This window comes from Gasterosteus aculeatus, chromosome 9 (assembly GCF_964276395.1).
Source record: "Gasterosteus aculeatus chromosome 9, fGasAcu3.hap1.1, whole genome shotgun sequence".
In the NCBI taxonomy this organism is placed as follows: domain Eukaryota; kingdom Metazoa; phylum Chordata; class Actinopteri; order Perciformes; family Gasterosteidae; genus Gasterosteus; species Gasterosteus aculeatus.
This window is the reverse complement of record NC_135696.1, coordinates 2,781,585-2,795,649: the sequence shown is the minus strand read 5'-3', so window position 1 is coordinate 2,795,649 and position 14,065 is coordinate 2,781,585. Positions and strand designations below refer to the sequence as shown.

At 43.4% G+C, this 14,065-nt stretch overlaps 1 protein-coding gene across 1 annotated transcript in view; it reads right to left on the bottom strand.

Annotated features, from left to right (window-relative positions):
* sorcs3a (sortilin related VPS10 domain containing receptor 3a) overlaps positions 1–13,050 on the bottom strand; it is a 159,342-nt gene extending 146,292 nt beyond the window's left edge. Inside the window, exon 1 of the mRNA XM_040186967.2 lies at positions 12,213–13,050. Within this exon, the coding sequence (XP_040042901.2) occupies positions 12,213–12,911 (699 nt within the window). The 5' untranslated portion in view covers positions 12,912–13,050. The remainder of the gene's footprint in view (positions 1–12,212) is intronic.
* Between the last annotated feature and the right edge of the window lie 1,015 nt (positions 13,051–14,065).

The following is a 14,065-nucleotide window of genomic DNA, read 5'->3' as shown; positions in this document are numbered from 1 at the left end:
AAAACTAAACGCCCCAGTAAAGAAAGTGAACGTAAAATATTCCTTGGATGACAGTGAAATGTCCTATTTCCTCAGGTTAAGCCAGTGCCTTTTGAGGATGGATGGAAGGGAATATTATAGGTGTCAAATGGAGAAGGAGCTATCCTCTCAAGGTCACAATGTAAGACCACGATATCTTTAATAGACCGAAGGACCCTTAGAGGAGAGGCGGTAAAGCAGCAGAGGAGATGGTTTAAATTCCTGCCTTCGGGGAAATCTCCATCCATCTGGGGAGTTGCTGAGAGTGCAGCCAATTCGCAAGTACTCACAGGCCCTTATTTTAGGGAAACATATGCCACCGCTTAGGCCTTTTGGAACCTGTAGATGCAACAAAAATTAGTGTTTTTGTGAAATTTAGCTGTTAGACCAGATGAGGCATTAATAACGGTGTGTGAAAGTTATACAAATGCATTCATCACACCTAAATCTGCTCTCTTTTAAGTCTCACATTATGTTTAACCTTTTCTAATTTCCTTAGCACCAAGTGACCCTTATCAATATGTTTTTGAATTTTGTATGTACGTGTCTATATAAAATGTAATCTTCCAGTAAAATTATATCGTTGAACTTAAAAGGAAGGAATATGTCTTTTGCTCTGGGAGTTAAAGTGTTGTCACTTCCCCCAACGTAAATCTAGATCGCCACCTTCCCATGCTGCGCCTGCTCCTAACTGGATTTTAATAGGTAACGCCCAAACACACCCAGACGCTGCGTCGACAGCGCTACAGTGGCAAGTTTACAATTAAAGCTATTCAGTCGTTCATGTTTAATTCTATTCTGCTGCAACACACTGTGGCAGTGAGAGAAGTTTTTCTCCTACTGTGGCAGCCCCGGAGGGGTGCTGGGAATTGTGGGGTCGGCTTTTTCAGTAATTTTGGTTCCAGCCCCCACCATGTGCATCAGAGCCTGAGGAGTAGATATGGTCCGAATTGTGAATCCACCCACACTTCATGTCACTCTCTATAACACAGAAACTGTGAGCATGCTATCTACGCCAACCACACATACACGTGCACACACACACACACACACACCTACCTGCATATTGCCTTGCGGAAATGTTGCGTTGCAAACAAATAAAATAAAAAAAGGTAATAAAAGAATCAGCATAGTGTGAATAACAACAGTCATTGGATATTTCTACACTCCTTTTGCAGTTATGTCGGACTGCTTCCAGTCAAGCTCTTCCTGCAATTATCTATGATCTTTTCTCAGTCTACGGTTTGCGTTTGAGTCTGCATGTTAGAACGCTCTTTGTCTGCCTCCTGATGCACTTTCCACTCTGCTGAATTACCCACACCACGATGACTCGATGCAGCAGAGCAAAAAACGATGCTCCCTGAGCTCCCGTGTATTTATGTAAGAAACTGTAAACTGACGATTTTTTGACTTTGACAACGTGTGTGCATTTGTACTTTGACGTTTACGTCCTGGTTTGTCAGAATTGAAGCTTGTCAGCATTCTCGAAAAAAATGTTCCAGTTTTCACAACAACTGAACAATGATAGAATGCAGATAATAAACACATTAAAATAGATTACATTATCTGTCCCACTCATTACCTGATGCACCGTAAATCATAAAACGCACGTTTACATTTAACAGTATTTATCTGTTTTTCGCCTTGTATATTGGTCAAGCTTGTTGATATGTAAGGTGCAACTCTCTCTGGCAGTCTGGATGCTTACTGTATTATTTCCATCAAGTTTGTTTTGAAACAGACAGTTAGCAACGTAGTCTGTAATAACTAGTCTATGTTATGTCAATAAGCACAAACATGAACATGTATGTTAAATTACTGCATCTGTGGTTTATTTAAATGCAAGGTACAGTTATTGTACGGTTTTAAATCCACTGTAGATTGCAGCCATTTCTTACAGTGTGGATAAAAAACTGACAATGTATACCAAAAACACTACATTCTCATTTGACTAAAGAGCAGAGATGGGTTCTTCCTCTGGCAGGGTTTTTTTCACACTTAGTCACTGAACCTGTTTGAACCTGGATGTGTTAAAGCACTTTAGTCCATTTGAGAATATTACCATCATTGGAGAGAATACAATTTTCACTGACTGTACTGAGGAGGGAAATTGCTCTACCTAGCGATGAAGATTTAAATTTAGATTGGTTAAAAACACCCATGCACAGCTAGGTTGCAATGCTTGTTCAAACTTACAGAATCATCAATTAAGCACGTTTACTAGTGTCCCTTTTCCTTTGGGTCATTGATTGGTTTGACCGGTCACACGTCTCCCTCGGACATCGACCCTTGCTTTGCAGGCACGCAAGTCGTTCTTTGTGCAGGAAGACGGAGATGACCGTGCTTCTTCTGACCTTTCGACCTTGTTGTGACAACTCAACCGCCTCAAGTTCCAAGAATGACTCAAGCGTGTCGAGGTTGGCATGGTGATGACATGAGAAGTCATATCATAGGGATATATATTTGAAAGCTTCTCCCATTGCTTTATTGACTGTGCACAGGAGATTAAGACATGGCATTCGGGATGCTCAATATACCGATATTATTCTGCTCCAATCCGGGCTGAAAGGACCCTCCCACACAGATGTAATTGACAAACAAATCTAAAATTGAGAAACTTGAATAAATCCAGTTTGTTTAAGAGATATATTTTCATTAATGGTTATTAGAAATGAATTCCAAACATTGGTTCTCAACAGATGATAACACATCATTAAGTTGCCAATAAAATGTAAAATAATAACATTTGAAATTGTTGAAGTTTTGCACTTCATTGTTCCTGGACTTTGTTTTATCAGATTAATTATGGAATACCTGATGATAAGTTAAATTATCTGCAGTCCTAGCTATGAGACATTTTTCATGAAAATGGAATGATCACATAAAGAAGCACTATTCTTTGTTGAGAGACTAATTGTAGTCATTCTGCACGCTGTTACCTTCTCAAGGAACTGGATCTCAAACTGATGAACTCATCAAATTCATGTGTTTGAAAGTCCGATGCAACCTCCATCACAACATCCCCCTCCTGTTTCTCCTTTCCTGTCACTCATGTCAGTAGGCAAAGCACGGAGATTCTGAAAATAAAACAGCCCGAAGATAGTCAAGTGGTGAATTCCACATCTGGAGCCCCAATGGCCAACGACAGAATCCCACCAACCATCCACCCAACTTTTTCCTCCTGTTTGACTGCAGAATAATGGACCAAAGAACGGAACAAGAGACAACGGACTCCAGATTTCTCCCTGTAGGGAAAATAAATGAAATGACACAATACAATCAGATGGCTCCCAGAGACCTCCTCGAGGCACAGAGCCGCTAAGACTTGATTCTACCTACATTCCTGTCCAAGTGATGGCTAAAACTAAAGCTCCCTAGAAGCAGAGCCAGGCAAGTGCGAAATGTTTTCTAGCCGGATTATCTCTCTTGTAGCAGCCTGCTCGACAAATGCTTTTCAATCTGGTAAACCATGTAGCTTCAAATTCAATTAGGGCCACATAACAATTTTCATGTGTGGCAAGTGAGCTGTGAAAGGGCAGCAAACGGCTCAGGCTGCAGCTGGGAGGGACGAGCAGGGCCTGATCTACTTCTGTGCAACAGAAGGAAGAGACTTGAAATGCTCTGTAATATTTAGCTTTTGCACAGCGAGCTACTTTGCGTGAGTCCATGGGAACGGCTGTGTGTCTCTTCACTCAGTGATCCATTTCTCAAACTTTGAAAGACACACACAGAAAAAACACCAAATGAGTTAATTTTAATCACAATCCCAGTATTGTCGCGTCTGCAAAACAACAAGACATTTGTCTTTGCGGGATGTGTACAGCAACATGAATTCAGCTCCACTTTACATGCACGGCATTCAGGATGTTTCTCATCTAGTATCCACATGCAGTGAAGCTGTGCAGAGCACAATGTGGCTAAGGCTCTGAAGTAAGGTTAATGAACAATGAGTGGTCTTCTCATTTCGCTCTACTTCTCCCTCTGTCCTCCTGTCCTGCAGCTTATATTACACTTCATTATTCTTTAGGCTACCCACTCCCTCTAGTGATGGACAAAGGCACTGCCTAAGAATCAGCTGGCAGGCATGCATGTGGCAAACATGGGACATTATCATAACGGGAAGGGTCGGGTGCCGAGCCTGACTGCTGGTGGGAGACGCAGCGATGGGCTGAGAGGAACAGCTGAGTCAGTTTGACGAGAACACATAAAAAGGTCACTTACGATTACTATGCTGTGTTGCAGGAAAAGTGGAAAAAGGCACCGACAACAACAAAAACAGCCCCCAGGAACAGACAGACAACCAACACAAATACACTTGATTAAACTGTTCTCTGTTGTTCATTTCTATTTAAGTGGTGCAACCGGATGGTTACCTGGGCTGGGTTTCCTCACAGCCGCATGCTACTCCCCCAGGCCTAGTTTTCCTCTGGGGCCCCTCATCCATCGCTGTGGTCCGGATAATGTAGCGATGCCTTCACTGGTGGCCCTACCTTGGCAAATGTTAATCATACAAAGCCTCAACTTTGCTATCTGTATTCACAGCACTTATGAACATGGGATTATCTTTGAATGAAAACCTCTGCGCTCAGCGAAACAAGCAAGTCAGTGGCTTTAAAGACCCCTGAGTTATCATATCAGATTATGAATACATGTTTTTCTGTGCTGAATATATACATAATGAATAGGGAGCTACATGCACGTAACAAACGGCAAGTCAGAATTCAATTCACTGAACTCTACCATATTAATAGATTGAAATTGCTACAGAGCAACAAAGTATTTCTTCAAGTTGAGTGGCCTCATTTAAATTTCATAATGTCTTTACACAGACATGTTTAAAATCAGATAGGCACTGGAATGAGATCCACCCCCTTCAAGATAATTGATACCGTCTGGGCAGACAGAAAAATGGGCCATTATTCATAATTCATGAATATTATATAACTGACTTACTTTTACAGATTACACCATAACGTATCGTTAAAGGTAGAGCCATGGTAAACCCAGACTACACAGGCAGTGACATGATGAACTCTGTGCTTTGTAGGGGAGCCGTCATGTCGTTGGTTACCAAATGACTCCATCCCCACTGAGCGTGTTCAGGGGGTCCAGGTGTTTCCTGAATGAAGATGTGTTCATCGATGTTGGCATTTTACACGTTTCATCTATTGTTTCCTTTCATGATTCTGAAAAAGGTCACGCCTAGGCTAATGCTCCTGCTATTATATTGTGACAGCTCTGGGATAATGTGTCATAATTAAAAGGGCTTTGGCATATGGCTTCCATCGCTAACGTGCTGTGTGAGTCAACAGGAACCATTTGTGCCACGTGGGGGGGCGTTAATGTAACAAACCATGGCGCACCGAGGCGTCCAGTGAATATTATTCCAAATAATCCAATCTGGTAGCTTTACATGCAGTAATTTCTAGTTGGAGTCGTGTTTCTAGCATCTGTCTCCAAACTTGTTAAATATACATAAAAATGATTGTAAAGCAATGTCAAGTTGCCCCAACCACATCATTGTCATCTAATTTATTGTTAATAATAAATGCAGCTTTAAACTCATCCCCAAAAAAGCTTTATTTGTACTGTAGCCTGAAGGCATGTGACACACCAGGAATGATATTGAGAAACATTGATTGTAAAGGCCGGCTATCAGTCTCTCGATGACAAGACTGGGGCAGTACCAGGGCTACTTTCACTGAGAATTATTGGGATATAGAAGGTTTAGCTACTACTTTGTCACAGGAAAATGCCAGTAATGTGGTGTGACAGGATCATAAAAACCTTTTTTTGATCAACAAAATATGCAACTTTGTGGGGGGATATTAAAGAGGCTTCATTACAATTTGCTAAATTGTTACATTAAAAAAAGAACAAAGTCTCAATGTGCTGCTCTCAGCGCAACGAGCCACACTGCAGAAAAACACCAAGCCACCCGAAAAGAGGCTAACAAGCGGCAGCGCGTAGAAAGTGTCTGGGTAAAGATATTTGCTTAGCTTCACGCCTGTTATCACTCATTACCGAACATTACTGCTTGTCTTCAGTCAAACATGAATAAAATGTGGCAAGAAACAAAGAGGGGAAATAAGCAAGGAGGGTCGAAGCAAGGCTGCTTGGGGAAGAATTTATTTCAGCAAAAAAGACAATTTAGTTGTTGAGGGTTATATAATGATTACATGTATATTCGCAGCAGATTTTCTTTGCTACTGTTTTTGTATTTTGAATTGTTCAGTTTCTGCAAACAGATTCCTCCCGGAGAAAATGAATAAAGGAGACGTGTGTGTGTGAGAGAGACTGTATGTCGTCTGTCCATGGCCAATTTCACATACCACTGGACCGTCATTCTTTGTGCCTTCAGACATAATAAATCAGATAAACATCTAGTGTTCTGGCTCCTCCCCCCTTCCAGCCTGCTGGTCGGGGCCCAAGTGATCAACAGCTGTTTCAGTAGCAAAGAGGATCATCAGCAACTGACTGAAAGAAGTCTCATCCCATCATCTCTGCACTGAAAACACGCTGACTCGTATCTACCACACCGTGCATTACCTAAACATCCCAGACTCTCAATCATAAGATGAAAACAACTTGTGGATTAACATTGGGTAAATAGTAATGCCCAGCCCCCCAAAAAAAGAAACGTCTTCAATCAGCAGATACAGTTTTTATCTTTTGTTTTAGACAAATCAATCTACACACTCGGTCAGGTAGGTCAAGTTGTCAAGGAACCTTTTTCATCCGTTCTACTATTCTGACTAATTTAAATACGTCTTTTCTAGCTTTAGCTGAAGAGACAATGTGGAGATAATGGCACTAAACACAGCAGAGCTGCTGCCTACAGAGTCATTGTTTAATACAAAAAAAAAGGTTTCCACTGTTACTTATTTAGGGTGTCTCTTGAATTTTTAAAATGTCTATCTATCTGGTCTTGCGGGCATGTGAGGGATTCGGTCAAATGCGACAAACTAAATTTCTCCTTCAATACAATATATTATATGATAAATTTCCAGGGAGGGATGTGGAGCCCTGATGGATCACTCCCCCGGCAACTGCCCCCTGATTATAACTCAGCACAACACACCATCGGCCCACAGTAGCCTCAATGCGAAGCACGCTACTGTGTCAACACGAGTCTGCACGGGGAGCATTTAGCATGAGTGCTTATCTTTGTAACACGGGGCCTCGGGGGAAGGAACCTCCGCCACCTCTATTCTTTGAGTAGCTGAAGGGATCGTTAGCGATACCTTTTGGTCGCGCTCCATTTTACGCAGCATACTATTTTCCTCTGCATGGTTATGTGAGATTATTGTACTTTTCTTTTCCGGGGAAGCTATACCCTTACAGAAAGCACCTAAACAAGAGGATTACTAATGAATTGATATCCACGACACTCTTAATCTCCTTACTGCAATCCCCAGTGAAAGGAAGCAAGCACCAACCCGGCAGGCAGAGAAAATGTCTTTGAACAGTATATACGGTTGAGGATTTATTTAAAGTGCACTTTTCATGCGGAGTTCTCCACCATATAGTATTGGAAAGTCACAAGTTCAGTCACATACAGTGGCTGCTGGAGCCTTCTGTTTAGTTTGAAAGAGTAAGAGAAAATGGAAATCTCTGCGCATCAATCTGTCGCAGCCACGCACGATCTTTTTTTGTAAAGGGGCGGTGGCGTTTAGGAACGTTATTACCATTAAATTCCAAACAGAAATGAAGCAGCAGTTCTGATTGTGAAGTTAATGCGGCGTGGACCTATTTCAGAGCCACTTTCAATCTCGCATAGATAAACCAGTAGATCACTTTAATTAGACAATGTGTTAATTGAGTGCAGGTCCCAAGGGGGTTATGTGTCAACATTAGTCTCCATCAGTGACAACCTCCTCCAGGCACGACACCATTCACTCCGATCGAGAGAGAGACGTGATACTGAGAATGATTGGGGGGGAAGAAGGGGGGAGTGCGTGGGCGCGCTTCTTTGTGCCTGGGCCGTTTTTTGCATGTGGACAAGTATGTCTCTGGTGCCTGCGATTTTGTGACCTAGTAAAAGGAGGTATCAACGCATGGGAAGCGCCGTGTCAGCTGAAGGAGGACCGGGAGGAAGCGAGAGAGCGCAGTGCCAAAGAAGCACAGCGTGCAGCCCATCGCTTCTATGTGGTCTGACATTATTATTACGGGCTCATCGCCCCGGCCCGCTGGGCTCAGCTAGTTCATGTTTGGGAAATAGCAAAAGATCGCACTTGGCTTGGAAAAGGAAAACAATAGGCTCTTTGCCTCACAGACTTTGAACTGGAATGAAAGTGGAATCCCATCTTTCCTTAAATCAGCCCATGCGTTCGGCATCAAGAGTAAGACAGTGAGAAGAAGACGTGCTTGCATTCCGCGACTACCCAAGACAAAAAAAAAAGAAAGGCATTTAATAGAATAGAAATGAAACTAAATTGAATTTGACACTGGGGTGTACCAATGTAATTAACAGACACACTTCTCTCTACCTCCCACTCCCAGATAATATCAGCACCCTTGCACTGGCGAACAGGATCAGTGGCCAAGCGTATGATTATACTCGGCTCTCTGAAGTCGTAGCGAGGTGGCTTCCATCAGCGCCTCTGCCACCGCGGCAATCATACAGGGAACATAACGAGGCCATTAGGTTGGCCCGAACGCAGCCTTAAAGCCTCTTGTCCGACCGGCTGGGTGCCCACTATTGCACGTGCTCATAGCTTCAAAGCTTTTAGTAACTCAATGTGATCCGAGATCCGCGTTGTGCTGCCGCAGCAGGTGCGAGGCATCGTGATTGGATCGCTTCCTGAATGGCTTCCTTAATGTGGTGGCGTTTCTGTGCTGAGTGCTGAGGACCGTTTTAACATGATGTGACACTTTTAAACGTATCCGGTGACCTTTTAACAAAAAGTGACCAAATGCAATCTCAAATTGTGCTGACCGAGTTAACTTCCTTTTTCAAGAAGAGAGCTTGGTTTCTGTGTGTGCAGTAATGAGCGGGTTTGATCATTGTATGTCCTGGTCTCATATAATATATGTACACTGATGTTTTGCTGTATTTCAGATGTTACAAATGGTGAAAAGCTTTTGCCTCCCACACAAAACCTTTGTGCAAATGTGATTTTTTGTTCTGCAAGAGTCGGATTAGCAGTACACGACTGACCATACATTACCTTTGTCATCCTACACATGGAATCTGAAAGCTTAAGCTTAGCATGAAGTTACATGTCAAGTTTTTAAAGCACACTCTATGAAATCAGGAGGTGAAGAGCAAAGAAGTCATCTGTAGAAACTAATCAGAGGAGGGAGGACAGATTGAGGGATAAAGAAGAGGCAGCCAGCTGCAGGGGTTTCATTATTGATGGTAAACTTTATTGGTGGCCACAGTAGCGAGAAAGAAGAAAAACAACTTTATAATGTATTACCATCAGTAATTCAGGCTGAGGAGTGAGACGGCGTGTTGGAAAGCGAGTGGGAACAACACCTGGCCGTACATCCTCAATCATTTTAGCCCTGGCCGCAGACACCGAGGATGGAAATGCTGCACGGGCCTCTGTCCTTGTTGGCCAGTGTTGGCTCTTTCTATACGGAGAATGGTGCATCTACTGATTGGCTTGACGTGCAAAATAGTCACCAGTGGGAGATGATGAAGTATGTTTCAAGAGACTGTGAAAGAATCGAATATGTGAGAAGGGCAGTTGGCCGATCCTCAGCTTTATATCACATATGTTTTTACGATCAGACACCGCTTCTGAGAGTCCGCATGTGTTCTTCAAAAAGATATTTTAAACACACACAGCTCTATCGATGACTTGCCAGATATGACCGACCTGTGCCTGCAATTCTCATGAATATAAAAGACCACTCAAAAGGAGCTCGTACAGGCGTTCATTTTTCTCACCCAGCCTCCAAAGAAAGTGCCACGTGCCAAAGTACAACACAATGTATATGAGAAGTGCATAAAGTATTGAGTATTGAGTTCGGCCTTTTCCACTATCGACATCTTTCTTTTTGGAACAGAAGTGAAAAAAGCTGTGATGTCAAACTGTCAATCAGCGTGCAGCTCCGCCCAAAATCGTATTTGACTCTAAATGGACCATTTACGAAATAATTATATATAATATAAATGCCACTGCGGGGAAATCCCTAGATCCGGATTGAGAAGATGAATGTTTCAAGATCACACAAGAGGTTGTCTTGGTCCAAACAATTTTCTATTTAAGCTGTAGTTACAGATTCCTTATGCGTAGAGGGTGGGACGCTTCAGCAAAATGATGTCCATGAATATTATACATGACGGTTATTGTCAACTTCTAAATTGTCGGTTAATATCTAGGATTGAAGCACTGAACCTGTGTAAGCCGGAGGCAGAAATATGAAGACGCGTACACCGACAGACAGACAGCTAGTTGGACAGGTACAGAGAGACGGTGAGAGTGCATTAGCCTTGTGTATACGCCTCAGAGGACACCACCTCCCCCCAGGGAACCCACAGTGGTGTCAAGTCTTCCCAGAGGGAGTCACAGTACAAGACACGGCCGACCAATCTGACTAAAATAAGGCTGGCAGAAAGCTTCTACCAAGATGCTGTGTTTGAAATGGTATTTTCCAAAGAAGACGTTCCTTTGACAGGTCTAATTATAAGACTTTTTATCCAACCAATCGACATGTCTCTCCGGAGAAAAACCCAACCTAAGGTGGTTCTCAGTGATATTAAATAGAACCAGTGGTATGATCAAATGTTATTGGTTATTTGGTCACCTTAAACAACATCTGTCATTGCGTTCGTCTTCGCAGTTGTCTACAGTACAGAATAATGAAAAGGACAGATGAATGAGAGTCAAGGTTAAGGTGACTGAACCGAGCTGGTCATCCATCCAACCCGCTAGTCATCCGGTTAGTCAGCCCCTCACTCTTACTCCGACCCGACTAGAGCGGCATTTAAGTTAGAGGACTTCATGCTCAATCTCGCTGTACTTCATTTATCATCAGGACAAGCACCAACGGCCAATGAAGATTAAGTAGCAGATCCCTCCACTTGAAGATGCTCTCGAGGCCGGTCCTGGCTGCCCTTACTGAGCCACGGAAGAAGACAAGACTTTGAAATAAAAGCCTCAGTCTTCAAGATAATTATTAAAGATTTGTAGCTGAGGGGGCAGCGGCACAAAATAACCTCTTCACCCTCTCCATCCAGCACACACGCACACCAACGTGTTCCCCTCCCAGTGCCTCAGTCTGTATTTCGGGATAAAAAAACAAGTTCATGCACCGTGTCATAATTTGCTCAGACAAGACTGAATGAGGGTTTTTTTTTTCAGATGGAATAAAGCGAGAGAAGCAGCCACAACAACAAATTAAGCATGTGAAACCACAAAGACGAGCCCATCGGCTCCTTTGCAGCTTGCATGGTCGTGTAAATGACTGATTCATTTTGTCTCATTATTCTATTCCCATTAGGGTTCCCTTGTGTAAAAGGGCAAGAATTCCTTTTCATTTGCAAAATTGGCCGGAATGTGGACAGTGTCCTTTTAGAGAGGAAAGTGCAGCCCGCAGGTTGATGCTGTCGTTGAACTATACAGTTGCCTTGTGTCGCACACACGTCTACATGATGTCCTTCCGTCAATACACTGATAAATACATACAGTACTTAACCGCATATTAAAAAAGGATTGCTCTATGTAAAGCAATCATGTATTACCTCTTCATTCCCCAATCAATTCGTCTGGATGAAAACCCATCAATAGGGAGCGATGAATCATGGATTTACTTATCTCAATTGACTACAAACCACATCTAAGGTTAATACCCATGCATCACTTTCATACCAATTAGGGACAGAAACAATTGCAGATGCATGATGTGATTGAATGGCAAATGGCAGAGAGCGAGTTCGTGCCTAATTTCTGCCAGAGTCAAAGGTAGCGACCGGAATAGTTTCCAATCGATGCAAAGAGCTGCCGTGCGTGTGGGGAGCAGCGTGCGTCGGAGCGCGTCTGTAGCTTCCAGTACACCTGTTAACAGTTGACCACAACTCGGCGGCACCGCAGAACACAACGTATCCGCTGTGTGCGTCACGGAGGTTCTGTTCACCCACCTCCTCAAATCACTTTGTTCATCCTGATTGAGGATTCGTGTAAAAAGCACCAGAATATGTAGGAAAACAAAGAAAGAAACAAGCAAACAACATGGTTACTCACGCTGCTGTTCTGTCCTGACCAGTAAACCACCGCGTGGTTGTGCGCGGAGTCCCCGCTCAGAGAGAAAGTGGTGCCGATGAGCTTGGGTTCATCCCGCCGGTTATTCCCTCCCGCTTCACCCCGGTTCCATCCGAGCCCGGACCTGCCCTGCTTGTGTCCGTCAAACAGTGAGCCCCAATCCTCCGGCGCGTCCACGTCCATGTCAGCCCGCCCGGTGTCACTGAACTCAGGACCGCTTCTCTTCGCTCTCCGAGGGGCAGCATCTTCAATCTCCTCGGTGTCCCCTGCCCCATCACGGCCGCGGGGATCAGATTTACGGGACCCCGATGCCTCTTTCTTTGTGCCAACTCCTTCTGAACTGACATGTTGGGGGAATAGGTGCATGTTCTCTCCAGATTCGCCTGTCTCATGTTGGGCGTCCACTTCGGCATCTTGGTCCCTGAACTCTATCCGGATCGGTTTCAGGGTGTGCGGCTCCTCTGTTGGGTCAGCGCTCGGGCCCAGCATGAATTCTCCCACATGAAGTTGAACTGGCGACGCACAAGATGCGCAACTTATCTCCGCTTTGGCGTTTTGGAGGGTTTGGGCGGCTATCACCACCCAGATGGCCATGGAGAAGTGCAGCCCCGGGCAGAAGCCAAACCAAGTCTTCATCTCTGACAGAGATTTAGGAGAGTGAAAGACGACTGAAGACCTCATCCAACCGCGCAACTCCCTTCTCGCTGGTCGGTATAGAATAACCGACGCCCCGTTGGTCTGCCTGCTTCTTTGGAGGGGAGAAAGTGCTTTTCAGCAAAACTGTTCACGTCCAAGGATCTCTTTAGTCGGGAAAGCCACCACACAGGAGGGAGGAGCTGTATCGCAGCCAGCTGCCGAGTGTGCGCCTGCGAGAGAGACAGAGAGAGAGGGAGGGAGAGAGCTGTCCGTGGTGCTGAGCCTTCCTCTGCCCTTGAGGTTTAGAAATCGCCAACACAAAATATCGATATATTAACACTTTTTACCAAAACAAAAAAGATAAACATCGGCTATATATAATGTATAATATATAGGTGTGCTTCTCATGCATTCGTACAGAATTAAAATTATTAAATGTAGTCAAGGCATATATTGGGGAGAGGGAAATGTTGGGAGTCAAACCTCGTCACACAGTTGATGCAGCGGTATTTCTTTACAAAAAGCTTTCAATGATCACAATTTCCAAAATCCACTCAAACTTGTGGAGTACAGTGTTTTTAAAACATGTTATTCAATTTCAAGTTTTGTGAATTCTGCATCAAAATAAATTAATATATGCAGAATATTATTTTTAAATGTAATAATGATCATTCCACAGCCGAAATCCGGGCTGAAGAAGACATATTGCTGGGGACAGAGGAGGGGCAGGGAGATGGAGAATGTGTGGAGGCAGTGTTTTGGTTGATTAAGCTCATTTTGTATGTGTCTTGGCGGTTTGAGTTTTAGAATTGAGATTAATTTCAAATATGCATGTGGGTTAGACTACATATATTTTGAAAAAGTGTCTTTAGTATTAACCGATGCTTGTTACCAATTTAATAGTTCTTTGAGAACTCTAGATAAGCTTGGCTCAGGTTTGCTGGAGGACTTCTTATGATTTACAGGTCTTCTTTCTATCTGCTTAAATCCATTGCAAATAACTAACTTCTCATCTTCACTAATTTAGCTGCAAGTTTTGTAACTGGAGCATACTGATTGATTTAAAGCCTTTAATTATGCAAGCAGATGTATCCAAACCGCTGTGGTTTCATCCAACCTCGTTTATATGTGTTACTTCTATCATTGGTGTGCTCCCTCTGCTGTAAGAGTCCAAAAAAAAGTGCTGGTCCATGTTGAGC